The sequence below is a fragment of the Zalophus californianus genome, chromosome 8 (genome assembly GCF_009762305.2).
Source record: "Zalophus californianus isolate mZalCal1 chromosome 8, mZalCal1.pri.v2, whole genome shotgun sequence".
In the NCBI taxonomy this organism is placed as follows: domain Eukaryota; kingdom Metazoa; phylum Chordata; class Mammalia; order Carnivora; family Otariidae; genus Zalophus; species Zalophus californianus.
The window spans coordinates 1,111,859-1,128,220 of record NC_045602.1 but is presented as its reverse complement, the minus strand read 5'-3'; the positions used below and the strand labels follow the sequence as shown (position 1 = coordinate 1,128,220).

The following is a 16,362-nucleotide window of genomic DNA, read 5'->3' as shown; positions in this document are numbered from 1 at the left end:
TTGTGATGATTCCATTGTTTTAAAAAGCGCATTCTAGAAGTGAACACTTTCAGCCTCTGGCTGTCTTCTTCGGCTGAGACTTGGGGTCACACTGAGGTGAATGCCTGCCCGAACGCCTGCCCTCGGCTGTCAGTTTCAAAACCGGTTTGTACAAAAGGCAAGCACTGTCATGATCTTGCTCTGGCTTAGTCGCTCTCATTTGTCTACACCTTTTAAAAGGTAGGTTAAAATTTTCTCAGATCATCCTCTTGTATAAACCCAGTTTGCGTGAGCAGTAAACACACAGCAGGCCCAGAAAGTGGGACAGGACCCGGCGTGGGGTCACCACGCGGGCGACAGGACCAGGGCCTCCGTGATGGCCTCCTGGTCTGAATGGGACCGCATGACGTGTGGCGACCCTGCGTTCACCCAGGCATGCACCCACCTGCCCTGCGCCCGGAGCGGGGGCACCGGGCTGTGGCACACGCATGTCCCGGCGTGCTCCACGACCCAGCTGGCAGGTCCCTCTTCCATCTGTCTCCGCGATGGGCAGTGAGGCTTTACGGCCCTTGTGCGTCCTGCAGACAAGCACACAATTGGTTGGGGCGGTCACGACTCAGGAGAACCCCCCAGAGCCCGCACACACAATGTCATGTTGCCACTGTGATTGGAGGGGTGCCAGAACACCGGTGCCTCCCCCATCCATCAGGCGAGGAGCCCGGGGCCACGGTTACCGCGAAGGGAAGAGAGTGTTAAGGTGCAGTGTGGCTTGCACTGTTCTGTGGAACCGGTCCAGCGCCAGGAACCCCCGCCACAGGCCGCGAATGCCCTGTCCAGCAACTACCTCTAGCCCCAGTCCTGCCAAACTCATCTGATCCACTTCTGATTCATGCAGAAATGCATTCGGAAAATCACAATCCCAGGAGAGAGACTGAATTGTAGGCAGGCTCCCCTCTCCCTTTTTCTCTGTTGTTTTCCAGGTTCACTGCGGACACTTTGCATCTGGACGTAGGTTTCCTGATCCACGAACGTCTCAGAAGCGTTGTGCTCCTCTCCTGCTGGGGCCGGTCCTGGTTGCATCTCCTCCTCGTCAGACCCTCACAACGCCGGGGGTCCCCAGGGTGTGAACAGCACCCTCCTGGACGACCAGTGGGCCCAGGGGAGTCACAGGGAAATTAGGGAATGTCACGGGAGGAATGGATGTGGACAGGATGCACTGTTCTCACAGGCACAGAGAGCACCGCACGCAGAGCGGGGGGACGATCCAGCAGTAGGTGTCTATGTGGAAAAGAAGACAGACCTCGAGTAAGCCAGGTAACTGCAGCCGGCGGAGCGGGAGAAAGGACCAGCCAGAGTTGCAGAAGGAAGGACGGGGAGACCAGAGCAGAGATGTCTCAGGGGCACGGCTCAACCTCCTGCCTCACCCCCACCTCCGCCCCTGCCTGTGGCTCTGAGCAGGTGACACTGAGCTCTTCTGGGGGTCAGTGGCCCATGGGAGTGGGAGTGGGCACGTCGGCCACTGATCCAGGACGGCAGCACTGGGCAAGTGGCCACCATCCTCCCGGAAGCACAACAGGCTGGAGGGGCTTTGGATGAAGCCCCACGGCCCCGCGGTGAAGGGCTGGGTGGGAAGCAGGTGCCCAGACACCAGGGCATTTGTGGATTGTGGACACGGAGTCGCTGGTGTGGACACAGCAGGGAGAGTGGCCCAGGTGAGCACCGACTAACGGGCTGTCCCGTGAGAGCCACCGCAGAGGGCAATTCCTCAGGTCGGCCCATAAGGGGCAAAGCCCCCTCTGACGGCACCCTGTGCTCTTCCAATCCCAGAGGACAAATTGCCCGCCTTTCCAAGCTTCCCTCTCTCCCCAGGAGGACCAAAAACCAAGAAGTTTCAAGGTCTCAACCAAAGCAGTTTCAAATACAAGAGGAAAGGCCTTTTGTTATGGGGAAGGGAGCAGATCCCAGGGGCAGGGCTCGTGGAGAGGGCACTTCTGGGGATGGTGGCAGGGCTGCGCTCCCCGGGGGCTTAGGTGCTGTCTGTCTGGTCCCCACAGAGGCCGCGGGCCAGCAGCCCTTTGTGAGTCAATGCCCACCTGTTCATGCGGCTCTGAGCATCTCTGCGGCCCAACGGGTCTGCTCGCCACTGCCACGTCCTGACCAGCAAACAAAGCAGTGCTTGGTGGCGTGTATTAAGGCTCCAAAGTCGAGAATCCAGTGCGGTGGACACTTTCCTCCCAAATTTCCTGGAAATGTATTCATTTGACGGATGGCTGTCAATCTTAAATCTGTTTTCCTTGTGTGGTGTCTGGATGCACCTTTGCATAACGGTAAGGGGACCGATGTCTAACGGAGATGTTTACAACACGTGAATACTAAGTCGTGGTACTGTCAGATCTTCACAGTGTGGACATTCAGTCCGCGGGATTGCAGCAACCAGCCAATCTGGGGGTGTGTGCCCACGGCCTTCAATAGCGGTCTTGTTTCTACCGCTTTGTTCATTTGGTGGCCGGCTACGGGTTTTAATTACCGCCAATATCTAAACTTCTAAGACCAGGTGATCCTTAGGACTATTTCTTGTCACCAGCCCCACCTAAAACTAGAGACGCTGTTTAAACGTTAGTTGACCTAATCTCCCCAACAGGTCAGCAGTGGTGTCTTGAAGAGGACGTAGGTGGCGACCGGTCAGTGGTTTGTCAGAATGACAGCCTGACAGTTTTGGCCCTGATGGCTCTGATGGGGACAGCCCAAATGGTGACGGCCCAGATGGTGATGGCCCTGATGGTGACGGTCCTGACGGTGATGGCCTTGATGGTGACGGTCCTGACGGTGATGGTCTTCACGGTGACGGTCCTCATGGTGATGGCCCTGACGGTGATGGCCTTGATGGTGACAGTCCTCACGGTGACAGTCCTGATGGTGATGGTCCTGATGGTGATTGTGCTGATGGTGATGGTCCTCACAGTGATGGTCCTCATGGTGATGGCCCTGACGGTGACGGTCCTCACAGTGACAGTCCTGAGTGTGATCACACTTGGTGCCAAAGCAAACTGGGAGGAGGTGGGGGGTGCGGTGCCCAAAGCCAGGACCCCAGACCCGGACAGAGTTTGGTTCTCAGAAGCTACTCCAGCTCTTACCAGCACGCGTGAGCAACACATTCTGCAAACAGACACCCCAGCACTGCTGTATTGGATTCCTGGGGCTTCAGTGACACTGGGCCACGGCCCCGTGGGCTTGGCCACAGAAATCTGTTCTCTCCCTCTTCTGCAGTGTGGACGTGTGGGGTCATAATGTCGGGACAGCTGGCTCCTTCTGAGGCCATGAGGAGGTCAGCTTCTGGGGGTTTGCTGGTGACCCTACAGACGCATTCCCTGATCTCTGTCCTGATCTTCACTGGCCTTCGCTCTGTGTGCGTCCCTGACCCTATTCCCCCTTTTACTGTGAGGACAGCAGACCTGTTGGACTGGGGACACCAACTCCAACACGACCCCATTTCAACTCATTACGTCCCCAACGATGCTGCTTCCAAGTATGGTCACATGCCAAGGTACTAGAGGTCGGGTCTTCAACGTGTGAATTTGGGGGAAGCATTTCAGCCAGTAACAAAGACCTCACATGATCGATAGAAGAGTTTAACGACATAATGGCTAGATTCACCTAGCCAGTGAGGGCTCGCATTACCTGGCAAATCAAAGGAATTCCTCACCGTGTCATCTGAACGGTGGCGTCCATTAGCCAGAAGTTATGAACCTGCTAGAAAGTGTGTCATTTAAATACATTTACCAGACAGATGGTAAACTCATGTGTCCGGTAAAGAAGCAGAGGCAGGGGGGTCTTGGAGTTTAAAGGAAATGGGTGCTGGCTTTACTAGAGCGACCCAGCATGTGGGCAGACAGAGTGGAGCCATCACGGGTCCCAGGGCATTACCCCCCAGGTGCTCAAGTTGGAGCCAGGCTGCGGCTGGCAGTGGAACACGACGGTGACCTCCCGGGGTGACCCCTGACCACTAGGGCTCCAGGGTTTGCTCACAGCAGCACCACTGCAGCAGAGGGGTGGGGGGATGGGACCGCGGGAGGTGGCCAGGGAGCAGGCGCAACAGTGGGCAAGGGCGCTGCTGGGCTCCGCGGGGCAGCACAGACGTCTCGCAGCAGACGCTCTGCGGCGGGGTGGGGGTGGGACCCAGCCAGACGGGACCAGCCACGGCTTCTTCTAGCTTATGCCCACGAGAAAGTTCAGCAAGACTCTGAGCTTGATCCCTCAGAGCCACTGGTCAGGAAGGGGCAGCAGGGGTGCAGACCCGTTTCCCACAGAGGCGCTCAGATCCCCCTCTGAAGGCCCCACCGCGTGGCCATTTTTAACATAAAAGTCCAACTTCCAAGTTCCCAATTTCTAGGAGTCTGCCCCACGGGGAGGAGGGGGTACAGCTCAAGAATTGGTTTTTATCCAGGGATGACCTTTATTCTCCGAGAAACCTGTGTGAGCCTCTCTGCTCCTAACGAGAGCATCTCATGCAACCAGGTGACGTTGCCAAGCATCCCCATCCCAGAATCTCCCTCCACAGGCACCTGATACCTCGAGGTGTGCAGGTCACTGTTCCATCTTCATTACTTAAAACATAATAAAGAACCAGAAGTCTAAGGCTTTGTACAAAATAGCTCTGGGGCTGGAGGGGTTCGGGACACTGAGCATCTACACTGGCTTCTGAAGCAGACCAGCCTTGCCCACGGGAGAGGAAATGGCCTCGTGCCAGCTTCAGAGGGAGGACTTACCACCGGCAAACCGCTGTCCAGGTGAGGCCTGCCAGGCCGCCGACCAGCAGGGCGCCCAACACGATGGAGACCAAGGATGCGTTCGGGAGCCTCCCGGAGTCTGGGGAGAAGGAGCGGGTCAGTGAGCCCACCCGCCGAGGGCTGTAGCCAGTGTGCCCTGTGAGCCCCAGCCCACCCTGGTCCTGAGGGGCTTGCTTCTACTCGCGACTGCCCAAAGCAGCCATTTCAACAGATGGGCTCTCCCGAATATGAGGTGTGTGGAGAGCTGGTGGAGGGCACAAGGGTGCCTGCCCTTTCTCGGGCCACAGGCCTTCCCTCGAGGGCTGGCCAGGAGAGACAAGCAAGCCCCATGCAGAGGGGCTGGGGACCTGGCCTGCCTCCGCTGGGCTCAGAGAGGGGCCAAACGAGCAGCAGGTTGGAGGTACAATGTGACACCATGAGCTCGTGCCCTTGGCAGCCCTGCTTTTTGCAGAAGTGGGTAGAAGGTAAACTTTGGGACACTGTCCGAGCAGTGGTCAGAGCCCTGTGGGGAAGCCGTGGGGGACCAAACACAGCAGGTGTCTCGGCTATAGGCTCGACTGAAAGAAATGAGCAGGGTTGGTAGGTACAGACCAGAAGCGGCCATGGCCAGGGAAGGAGGCTGCCTGGAATGGCTTGGGACCTGCCAGGTCTCAGTGAGGGGACTTGGGAAGCATCTGAGCCACACCCAGAAAGTGGGGAAAGAATAGGAGGCTTCTCCAGCCCTATCCTTTTCTGGGTCCCACCACCTGCCGAGGACATGCCTGCCCGGGAAAGGGGGGCTTTGGGATCCCCGTGCATCGCCGGCTCTTCTGTGTGGGTGCAAGTCCTGTACCCACACACGTGCCCGTTCCAGATCTGCCGGCTCATTACTGGCCAAGTAGAAATACAGGAGGTAGGGAAATCCACTTTCAAATAAAAGGTAAAATACTGTCGGCTGGCATAGGAGAGGCCCCACGGTGAGCACGGCCTGCCTGGGCATCGCCCAGAGTGCAGGCACTGATGTTTCCAAAACGATGACCAGCAGACTTCATAGACAAACCCACCGCCGTCTGTGGCCTGTCACCTGCATCGAGCTAGCTCCCGGGTGGCAAATGTGTTCAGAGAGCTGCCCCTGGCCTCGGAGGGCAGACAGAAGGGGAGGGGGTACCCCTCAGCGGATTACACGACGCCGCCGCCGGCTCAGCCTGCGCACGTCTGGTGCCTGGAAAGACTCTCCCCTGGCTCCGCCCCCCCTGCCAGATGCCCACCTGTGTGGCTGTATGGAGATGTGTCTAAAGAGGTAACTGGGGTCAGCTGAGGTCATGAGGCTGGGCCCCCCTCCCAGTGACTGCTGTCCTGTGAGAAAGGACAACCCGGTGAAGACATGGGAGAGAGGCCTCGCAAGGAACAGCCCTGCCCACGCCTGGATCTCAGACTGCAGCCCCAGGGCTGGGACAGCAGACCTGCCATGTGGTCCAGCCAGGCTGTTATAGCAGCCAAGCAAGAGAACGCACAGCCGTGGTCCCAAGACTCAAAACCAAACCAAACCGGAGCCGGCTAAGCCCTGACTTGTCTCTGGACACCATTCCCAGGGCCTTCCTGGCTGCCGCGGGGTCTCCTTTATCCTCGCCCGATGCCGGGGAGGCCCGCACGCGTGTTTGCTGAGAACAGCTGTGCAAAAACGCACCCACACAAGCTTGCAAAGTGGCGTGGCTTTCCCGGAATTACCTGGAGGCTCATAAACTCAGCCTGTAGTACGTCGTGGACACCAGTGGTTGTGGACGCAGGGAGCAGGGAGTGGGCGAAGGGGACGCAAGCTGACGATGGCTCCAGCAGACAGACTGCGCCCCGACCCGCCCAGGACAGGGTGACCACGTGCAAGGCCCCAAATAAGAGTCACTATTTCTCAACACGTGCACCCTCGGGGTGCACTCGGCACGAAATCTCACTTTTCTAGGGCCAGCATCATTCAGAGAGGCGGGGATGGGGTCTGGAGCAAACATCCATGCGGAGGGCATCGAGGGGGCGCCCTCCACTTGCTGGAGCAGACGTTACAGAAGCACAGAAAGTCCCGGGAAGACTCGGGACTGCTGACCCGGGGCCCTCGGCTCAGCCTGCAGGCTACGGATCCGCTCTCCCAGGCCTGGAACTGCCCTGACCCCCTTCCTGGGGGTGTATGTGGCACGGGCACTGGACTGCCTCGCCAGGCGGCCTTCGGACGGCCATTTTAGATACTTTCCTGAAAACCCTGAACGTGAGAGCTGAGGCTCTCTAGTTTTCTGTGACCAAAAGTGGTCTAGCTGCAGATACGTGGAGAATAAATGTTCAAACAGAGGAGAACTGTGAGTAAAGCTAGAGGCTTCCCCAGGAGGAGGCGCCGTGGAGAAGGGCAGAGGGAAAGCATGCGAGGAGGACACGGGGTGCAGCCCACGGCCAGGGGCACACGTGGTAGGCCACCAACAATTACCTGATGGTGCGGCCCCGTCACTCGCGTCCACGCATGACGGCGGCGGGACACACGTGTTCACCGGCACGGTGCGGCCACCAGGATGACGGCCGCCGTCCGTAGGGCATAGTGCAGGCCTGCGCTGCCCACTCAGGACGCAGAGGAGTGCACTCACCTACACACGTCCTTCCGTCCTCCCCCAGCACATAGGGATCCGTGCACTCACACCTGAAGCTGCCCTTGGTGTTCCTGCACCTGGCCGACGGATGGCAGGGAGGGGGTGTCACGTCTTCACACTCGTTGATATCTACACAGACCACACGGAGGTCAGGCAATGTCCCCATCCTCCCCATACCCCGCTCCGGCCCTCACCCCAGAGGCACCTGCACTCTCCCCGAACCGTGGGCAAGAGAATCTGAGAACCCCCAGTACCCTGTCAGCCATGTCCCCCTTGTGCCAGGCCTCTCCCTGAGCACCCGCTTTCTCCTTGCCATGGGTGACCTCTGAGGTCAGCCCGACAGTCGACCACTTCGTGACCACGCTGCGCAGCGTGACCATGACGCTGTGCAGGAGACCCCGCCCACACTGATGCTGATCGGTCCCTCCCAGGCTGATGGCCCGCTTCTACTCAAGCTTTGTGCCAAGTGCTCATGCTTGAGCGTGAGGTGATCCAGCATGGGCGGGGTGCGCTGTGGGGTCACTGGCGCCTCATGGCACGCTGGGCAGCTGTGCCTCATCAGACATGGGGCCAGATGGGGGTGGAGGATGCTGGCACCTTCCACACAGAGTGGCACCTGGCTTGGTGGGGGATGGGAGCGTGGGGGCTGGGGGTGGCCAAGGCAGGGCTGGGTCTGTGCGTCCACTTGGACTGTTTTCCCACTAGACGGCTCACCCTCAGAGAGCTTGCAAGACCTCGGGCCACGACGCCATGGCCCTTGACCCTGACCACGGGGGAGCACTGGCTTCCCAGCCCTGAGTCGGCGCCTGCACTCCCAGGCCCGGCGAGCTGGTGTGTTTGGGCGAGCCACCGTCAGTGAGGAAGGGGTGCTGCCCTCACATCTTCTTCTGTCGGAAACCTGGATCCCCTTGCCAGATTCCCAAGGCCTGTTTTCACGTGACCTGCTGTGTCCGTTTTTCTTCAAATAACATTTCTTTTCTGGCCAGTTCCGGGAAACACAGGTGGTCTTAGTGTCAACAGACAACGTATGTTACAGATCCCTGAGCACGTGTTGAATAAATACGACCATCACACCCTCTCAGGCCGTCCTGTGTTTGGGGAATGATGTGAATACCAGCTCGGCCTTTACCGCTAGCCAAGCCAGGCTCTGCCCCTTCGCCTTCATCCCGGACCCTGTGCCGCCAACACTCCTGGATGACACAGGGACGGGGCGCACGGGGACTTGCTGGTGGAGGCTGGACCCCTGCCTAGGCCGGCGTCTAGCCACGGAGTGACGCTCACCTCCCAGGGCACAGGTGGGAAACTTGGAGCCTGACCAGAGCCGAGTGACAAACGTAAACCGTGGGTGTTGTCCACGGGGCAAGTGCACGTGGGGCTGCAGGGCGGGGCTGCTCCTGATGCAGAGGCCGAGGGTGAGGGCTGTGCCCCGAGACAGACTTCTCCCACATGTAAATGGACATAATTATGTACCTTCAAGGAGCTGGGGTCAGGACTGCAGCGTGCTTTTGGGGGACACACTTCACCCAAGTCAGTGACCCCATACTTTCTGGTCTCCCTGCCCAGGGAAGTTGCAGGGCGGGTGGGACAGACCCACACGGGTCTCAGGCCTGCTGAGTCCCCAGATTCCCCGGTCGATCACGTGAGGCCAGGCTCGCCTACCCGCCCAGCATTGTTTCCCGTCCCCTAAGCACAGGGTGCTGCCCGGGGCCTCACTGTCGGTGGACACAGCAGCATGGCTTTGTTCATCTATCACACACCCTCTTGGCTATAAGGGGCAAAGGGCCGCAGACACCCCACTTTTTGTCCACTTTGAATTCCCAACTTTAAAGCCCTCAAAAGGGACCCATTACAGTTAATTTGCCAGATTTCTCTCTCCATCCCTTTCTTGTGGGTGGGTTAGCGGATGAGTAGGGTTTGAGTGAAGAGAAGAGTGTGCATCTCATCGGATCTGCGAATTAATCCTGCGGTGAGCCCGGCTTTCCTGCCCGCAGCCGCGGCCATGAGCACCGAGGACCCGCGGAAGCTCTTACGTTCGCTCACGTCAGTTTTGCCACACGAAACTGCACTGTTCACGAGTCTGTTTCCCCTTGTGATTCTCGATCTAGAAACTCCCGGCGCGGGCACAGAGCGGATGCAAAACGTTTGTGTGTGTTAATAGTGCACTATTAATAGTGCACTAGTTAATAGTGCACATCCACTGCTCTTCATCGGTTTCTGGACTTTGTCTAAAGATATTCTATCTTAATTCTCATGCATCAGGACAAAACACAACACAGTGTAAGTAAAGAGTCAATACCCTCTCCTTCGTTCTGTCTCACTGTGCCGAGTCTGAAACCAAGATTAACGAGCCATCGTCTTCATGGAGACATTTACAAATATTTTACAAATAAACAGGCTCCATTGCTTTTTAAAAAGTCTAAGCCGGTTCCTGTTACGCCCATCACTGCGCGTTTTTACTCAGTGATGTTTCACGGACAGCACTGCGTGTCAGTGGACATACTGCTGATGTTTTCAGCGTGAGTTCACGGTGTGGATGCACCAAAGTCCAAGCCAGCCGCTCCTGGCGCACGGTGTTTATGATGCTGGCTCCGCGCCCCATGCTTTTGCTGTGTATTTGACTCATGAACTGAGAAGCCGTGAGGGGGACTGATGACCATCCCCAGTTTACGTTTGCAGATGTGGAGTCACAGAGGCTGTGAGTTTGGGAGGCGGAAAAAGGAACCACTGAGGTGGCCAGGCCAGGTGCATGGGGTGCGGACCAGGTCAGGGCCATTGGGGAGCAGGGTTCAGTTAGAGCGGGTTACCAGCCTTCCCAGACCCGCCCCACCCAGCTGGGGTCTCGGTAACTGTGCAGGTCCCGACTTGGGGACGTGGGGAGCCCTGGAGCTGCTGCTACAACACCGGGGCCCCCAGCGGCCCGCCAGGTTCACCCCGTCACCCCCAGGAGCACCTGTCAGGCTCAGAACTGAGCCAAGGCTCATGGCTAGCAGTCAGTACGAGCCGGTCACCACTGGGCATGCACTGCCCACTTAAGGGGGAGAGTAATTGTTGGTTGAAGGTTTAAGGAAGAAGAAAAGCATGGTGGGCGGGCTGGGAAGGGACGTCAGGAACAGAGATTCGTGGGGTCACAAATACCAAAAATAGCCAAAATCAACACATCAAATGTCCAGGCATTTAGGCAAAAGGGTGTGAGGCACACAACACTGTGGGTTCCTGTAAGGTGAACTTTCTGGAAGGCAAGTCCCTGACGGAGCTCTCTGGGAGGTCTCCCTGCCCTCGATCACGCCCTGGTGAGGCACTGGGTATCCGCCAGCCCAGCCGCTCACAGCCTGCTTGTGCAAATCTGGGTGCAAATGTTTCCCAGTGCGGTCATGACTTTGGCACCAAAGTCCCCGGCCCTGGCAGGCTCTGACCTGGCTGTTTCTGTGCCATGGGCTGTCCCTTAGGGGCACTCCCTGGACCTGGTTCTGCAGCCGGTGACTCGGCTGTCCGTGAGACCCTGCCGCGAGCCTGGCAGGTGCATGGGACTGCGCCGTCGTGAGTCCGGGTGCTCATGGTCTCGCTCAGTCTTCCTATAGGATTTAGAGTCAGAAGCAGGGAGCACTGCCGCCCTCCCAGGACAGAGCAGTCCTGGCATCCAAAACTGAAACAGGGATTTTTGTTACTGAGGAAAATATTGACCATCTGAACCATTTTTAACTGTGCATTTTGGAGGCATTCATGTGAAACTATCACTACCACCCATCCCCAGAGTTTTCATCATCCTACACTGAGTTCTTCTCTCTCATCCCTACACGCAGCTCGTGAGGAGCAGCCCGCACGCAGCTCCGCGCCTGACACCAGGCTGCTGTCACAGCCGCTGCGGCCGCTGTCCGTGGGCCCGCAAGTCTGTTGTGCATGCTTCCAGCTGCCAGCATCGCTTCCCCGGCCACCACCTCGTACCTGCTGACGGGGTCGCGCATTCAGGTTGTGGGTCATTTCTGAAGGAGTCACTAGGAATCCCCGACCTCGGGGTCCGATGCACAGAGGGCCCTCTGCGATGTCCCTGCTGCCCACTTCTCTGCAGGAGCGACTTGGGGACCCAGGCCCGTCACCTGAGCTCTGCACCCTGCCCCCGACACCGTTCCAAGCAGCTGAGCGCGGGGTGGCTCGGGGCACCAGGGGCAGACCCCGGAGGCTCCCACCTGCACTCGTGTTCTGGCTTCAAGTCCACACCCAGGTGCACGGGGCCCAGCGCACACGGGGTGAGGACGTGGCTGGGTGACAAGTCTGTTGTGGGCTGTTCGGAGTGGAAGCATTTCTCTTTGGTTTCATCTGAGGAACTGGCTCTAGAAGCTCTTCCTGTAAGTCACTAATGCGCTCCCTTCCCAGCCTGCATCACCGTGACGGTCTCGACGCTTCGTTATCTAGAAAGGGGCCAGCTGGGGTGTGTGCCAGCCCAGGCGGGAATGCCATATTCGGTGCCAACGCAATGCCTGGGAAGTTGATGCCGCCCAGGCGCACCTTTTCGTGAATGACACTTATCCTTACTTCCTGTTTGAAAACTGCAGATTTGGGGGTAAAGTTGGTAAAGCTTTGGAGCCACTGACCTCTGCAGACGGGGGGCTGGAGATCCGCGCCATGGGGGGAGCAGGCCACCTGCTCCTGGCCTTGCAGCTGGAACCCGTGGCGGCAGGAGAACACAAGCACATACCGCCCAGACTCGCCACAGAGCGCGAAGCCCCCGTTGTCCACGCCATCCGGGAGGCTGCACGTGTCACCTGCGCCGGTGGAAGACAGACACCGCTCACTGCCCCGCCCGCCCGCACCGGCGCCACGTCCCACGGTTCCGTCCAGGCCGCGCACGGCGGGCAGCAGCGGCGACTAGGAACGAGCCCCACGCGCCTCAGGTCGCTGCTCTGAGCCAACCCCTCCAGGCCTGGGCCCCACCTAACACGCCGCTCCTGCTCATGTGCGCCATGCGCCTTCCGCCTGCCTGAGGCCCCCTCTGGGCGCCTCTCCTGCACTCCTGCCTGGGGGCCCCCTCAGGGCCCTCAGCTCGCCCATCTCCTCACCTCCTCACCTCCCTCACCTCCATCACCCCCTCACCTCCCCCATCCCCTCACCCTCTCACCTCCTCACCCCTTCACCTCCCTCACCCTCTCACCTCCCCCATCTCACCTCCCTCACCTCACCACCCTCTCACCTCCTCACCCCTTCACCTCCTCACCCCCTCACCTCTTCAGCTCCCCCGTCTCCTCACCTCCCTCACCCTCTCACCTCCTCACCCCTTCACCTTTCCCAGCCCCTCAACCCCTCACCTCTTCACACCCTCCTCATCTCTTCACCTCCCTCACCACCTTTCCCCCCCACCTCATCTCTTCACCTCCCTCACCAGCTCAACCCCTCACTCCCTCTCCACTCACCTCCCCACCTCCCTCACTTCCCTCATCTCCCCCACTTTCTTGCGTTGCCGAATTCCCACCTCTCAGCTGGAGCCGCCTCTACCACAGCTTAGTGGGGCACACAGCTTCTTGGCACTGGGTGCATCTCTGTCGACATGCCACAGAGGCCCAGTGGACACCTTGTGCCCCAAGCCCCACAGGCTCATCCACCCACCTGCCCACCCCCACTTGGGGGTCACGTGCACAGCTCAGACTTGGGGTGCTCACTCCCCCCTTTGGGCGTGCCTTTTGGCACATGACACTCTTGAAAACAATCCACATGCTACAACATAATTTAAAATGGGCTTCACTTCACCTTGAGGAAGGGCCTCCCTCCACATGTCCAGGTTCAGACCCGGAATGTTCTCGCATGACTCAAAGTCCCGCGGGAATCTCCCAATTTGGAAGGCATCAGCGGGCACGCTGGGGAGGCCCGTGTTGTCACAGATGACCCGGGACAGGGAATGCCTCGCCAGCTCACGCCGTTGGGCCTCGGTGAACACCCCGCTGCTCTCCCACCAGAACCTGCAGAGGAGGAGAGAGCCGAGCATGCTGCAGGGGAGCCCGTGACTGACGGTGCCTCCCGTCAGGGCAGACAGGGTGTCCTGTGCGGTCATCTGTGTTGCATGCTCCCAGACTCCTCACTCCTGACACACTGGGCCCGGGATAAGGGGCTGGCTTGGCTGACTCCCTCAGGGACCTTCGCGGGGTGGGGGCCCAGGCCAAGCTGACAGAGGGGCAGCAAACCCACCCCGCGCTTGGACGCCGTCCTGGGCCTGGGTCTCACGCCTTGGTCAGCGCCCACCTGCCCAATTTCGCAGGCATGTGAGAGGACACCCAAAGGTGGGTTTCTGGGCGTCAGAAACACCCGTGCTCTCCACATGATGTCTGCTCACATGTGAGACCGGGTCGTTCAGACGCGTCAACAGCAGCTCTCGGTTCAAGTGCTCAGCGTGCTCACACTGCCTGTGCTGCGTTTCTGTGATGACCCGGGTTCACGGCCCCACAGAGACGGCCGGGCCGCGTAAGCGCCCACGACACAGCTGTGTTGGGACCTGTGTGGAGTGGGGGCCACAGAAGAGCCTGGCGGCGATACCCACCGGTCCCCGTCCCTCAGGGCCTTCATCTGTTTCCCAATGAGGCACGCAAACAGCGGACCCGTGCGGGCCTGGGGGAGGAAGGTCTCCGCCAGGCCGCCCAGCCAGACGTCGATGTTGTCGGGGTGCCCATACAGGTCCATTATCCGGCCGGCGATGCTCGCGTTGGCCATGGCGGCGCGCAGGTCGGCCCGCGTCTCCAGTCTGGGCAAGCCGCAGAACTCCCTCCACGCGTTGTAGCCTGCAGGGACGGGGGGTTGCGGGTGTTCTTGCCCTCCATCCACGTGCCCGCCCCACCCGCCTGCCTCACCAGAGCTCCACCCGGATCTGCGGTTGTAGCAAGCAGGGTTGACCAGACAGCTGAACTACAGGGGCCCCAGGAGGACAGGCCACGGCGGGCAGGGTGTCAGGGCCAGCCTCAGGGAGGGGCGGGCAGGGTTGGAACAGGTGAGGGGGATGGGGTTGGAGTGGGCACAGCAAATGGGGGTGGGGAGCTGGGGGCCGCCCACGAAGAGGGTCCCCATCCACAGAGTGGCCGGGGGATGGGACCGCTGGTGAGTGACCACCCTGGAGGCCGCTAAGGATGTGTGCTGGCCCCGGGGCAGGTGAGAGGGAGGGGCAGGCAGGACAGCGGCCCTGCTAACTTCCCAAAAAGCGCCAGGCCAGACCACCTCCCTCTCCCTGTTTGGGGACTGCTTCCACCCCATTGGGGAGCCCCGGGCACCCTGTGGGCCTCTGTCCTTGAAGGAACACTGAATGGGCTCCTGGTGGAGGAACCAGAGTGCTGTAAGTTGGCCAGAGACTGAAGACACTGCTTCCGATAGAATGGCTCTGAGGTGGCTGCCGCCACGGCTCAGGCAGGAGGGGAGCCCAGGGAGGAGCCAGGGGCGGGCAGACCTGGCAGGCCATGGTCCCTGCCACGCTGCAGGTTGATGGACGCCAGGTCCAGCCTGCCCGAGCTCCCCAGCACGAACAGCCTCTCCGTCAGCTCTTCATTCATCAGCTGGTCCTGCACCTGCAGCTTGGCTGGTCTCGCGAGAAGGCCCCTCATCAGAGGGTCCAAACCACCTGGAAAACATCATGGAACGGGCGCGGTCATCTCCTGAGTCCTGGAGAAACAGTGATAATACCTCACATAGCAAACTGCTTGTTCTTAACAAGGCCACGAATTCAAGGTCACGAATTCACTTTATGCGATCCTGAGAATTTCCAAGTACTGCTTGGGTTCTGCCGTGTGGATCCCCAGGGACTGACCAGCAGGTGCAGGGGCAGGCCTCATGTCTGAAGGGGACCCAGAGAAGGAGCCCAGCAGTCCTGAAGTTTTCGTGTTGTTTCCCATGGCAGAAGGTGGCTGAGCAGAGGTGGGTCAGTCGGGACACTTGCTCCCCTTACCTCCAAGTGCCAGCCCTCTCCACAGGACCCCTTATGGAAAAGCCTACCTCTGGGCTCCCTCCCTCCCCAATCACATGGGTCCTTTATCACGCCTGCCTAGGCTCCTGGGGCTCCAACAGCACAACCCATAAAGTGCATGCGCTTTGGCCTGTGGGGGGTGGCCTGGATGCCATCGATGTACGGGGTCCTGGTGACCTGGCTGACCCTGGCTTCTCTCCCTCATGCTCCACACACATTCATGTGGAAGCAAAGATTGCGTGTGGTGACTGCTTCCCCTCCCCTCCCCCTGCTGCATCCACTGGGTGCCAGGCACCCTTTGCGACAGGCCAGAAGCTTCCAGAAGGAGGACGTTAGGAGGACAAGGGTACAAACAACCCTTTCCAGGCCCTGTTGTGCGGACGTTCATGCTCCAGGGCTCTGTGGTGGGGACGAGGCAGGAGCAGGCTGCATGTTTAATGGGGAAGATGCTGTTATTTACACTGAACAGGTCCACATGGGTCCCTACATCAGTGGTTCTGAAATAATAGGTCAGAGGTGCTTGCACCTGGGGTGGTTGCCCTGTGAGCTCTGAAGAACGTCAAAAACCCTAGGGGAGATGTCTGGATGATCAGGTTAGCCTTTAAAAGGCTTTGAATGCATCTATTTCCCCTATAAACACTGATAGTATGCAGCCCCGTGTGCTGGGAGGTGAAAGCAGGCCCTTGCCGTGGGGTGGTGGGCACTTCTGGGGAGCCGGCGGGAGGGAGGCCAAGCTCCAGCAGGAGGGGAGGCGCACCTTCCTTGAGGAGCCTCCAGGGGCTGAAGAAGGCGTCCTGCAGCCGCAGAGGGGGAAGGCCAGGGTGCTCCTGGAAGCGGGCATCCAGCCGCCTGACCAGCGGGTGCACCGTGGCGTGGCCGAAGCGGAAGGCGGCCGTGGAAAACACATTGGACACGGTGGGGTCCACAGCGGGGTCATAGCCCTTATAGGGGCCCACATGCTGCTGGAAGGCCTCGGGGCCCAGGACTTTGGGAACATAGTCCCGCATGGTAATGATCTACGGAGAGAGGAAAACAGGAGAGCTTCTGAGCAGGGGCTACTGGC

At 59.4% G+C, this 16,362-nt stretch overlaps 1 protein-coding gene across 1 annotated transcript in view; it reads right to left on the bottom strand.

The window, feature by feature from the left end:
* Positions 1-321: 321 nt before the first annotated feature.
* The window catches only part of TPO (thyroid peroxidase), a 41,536-nt gene continuing 25,495 nt past the window's right edge, over positions 322-16,362 (bottom strand). Inside the window, exons 8-16 of the mRNA XM_027621752.1 lie at positions 16,057-16,315; positions 14,787-14,957; positions 13,893-14,130; positions 13,109-13,317; positions 11,959-12,129; positions 7,367-7,498; positions 4,746-4,845; positions 451-557; positions 322-368 (exon numbers count right to left, since the gene is read on the bottom strand). Of these exons, the coding sequence (XP_027477553.1) occupies positions 322-368; positions 451-557; positions 4,746-4,845; positions 7,367-7,498; positions 11,959-12,129; positions 13,109-13,317; positions 13,893-14,130; positions 14,787-14,957; positions 16,057-16,315 (1,434 nt within the window). The remainder of the gene's footprint in view (positions 369-450; positions 558-4,745; positions 4,846-7,366; positions 7,499-11,958; positions 12,130-13,108; positions 13,318-13,892; positions 14,131-14,786; positions 14,958-16,056; positions 16,316-16,362) is intronic.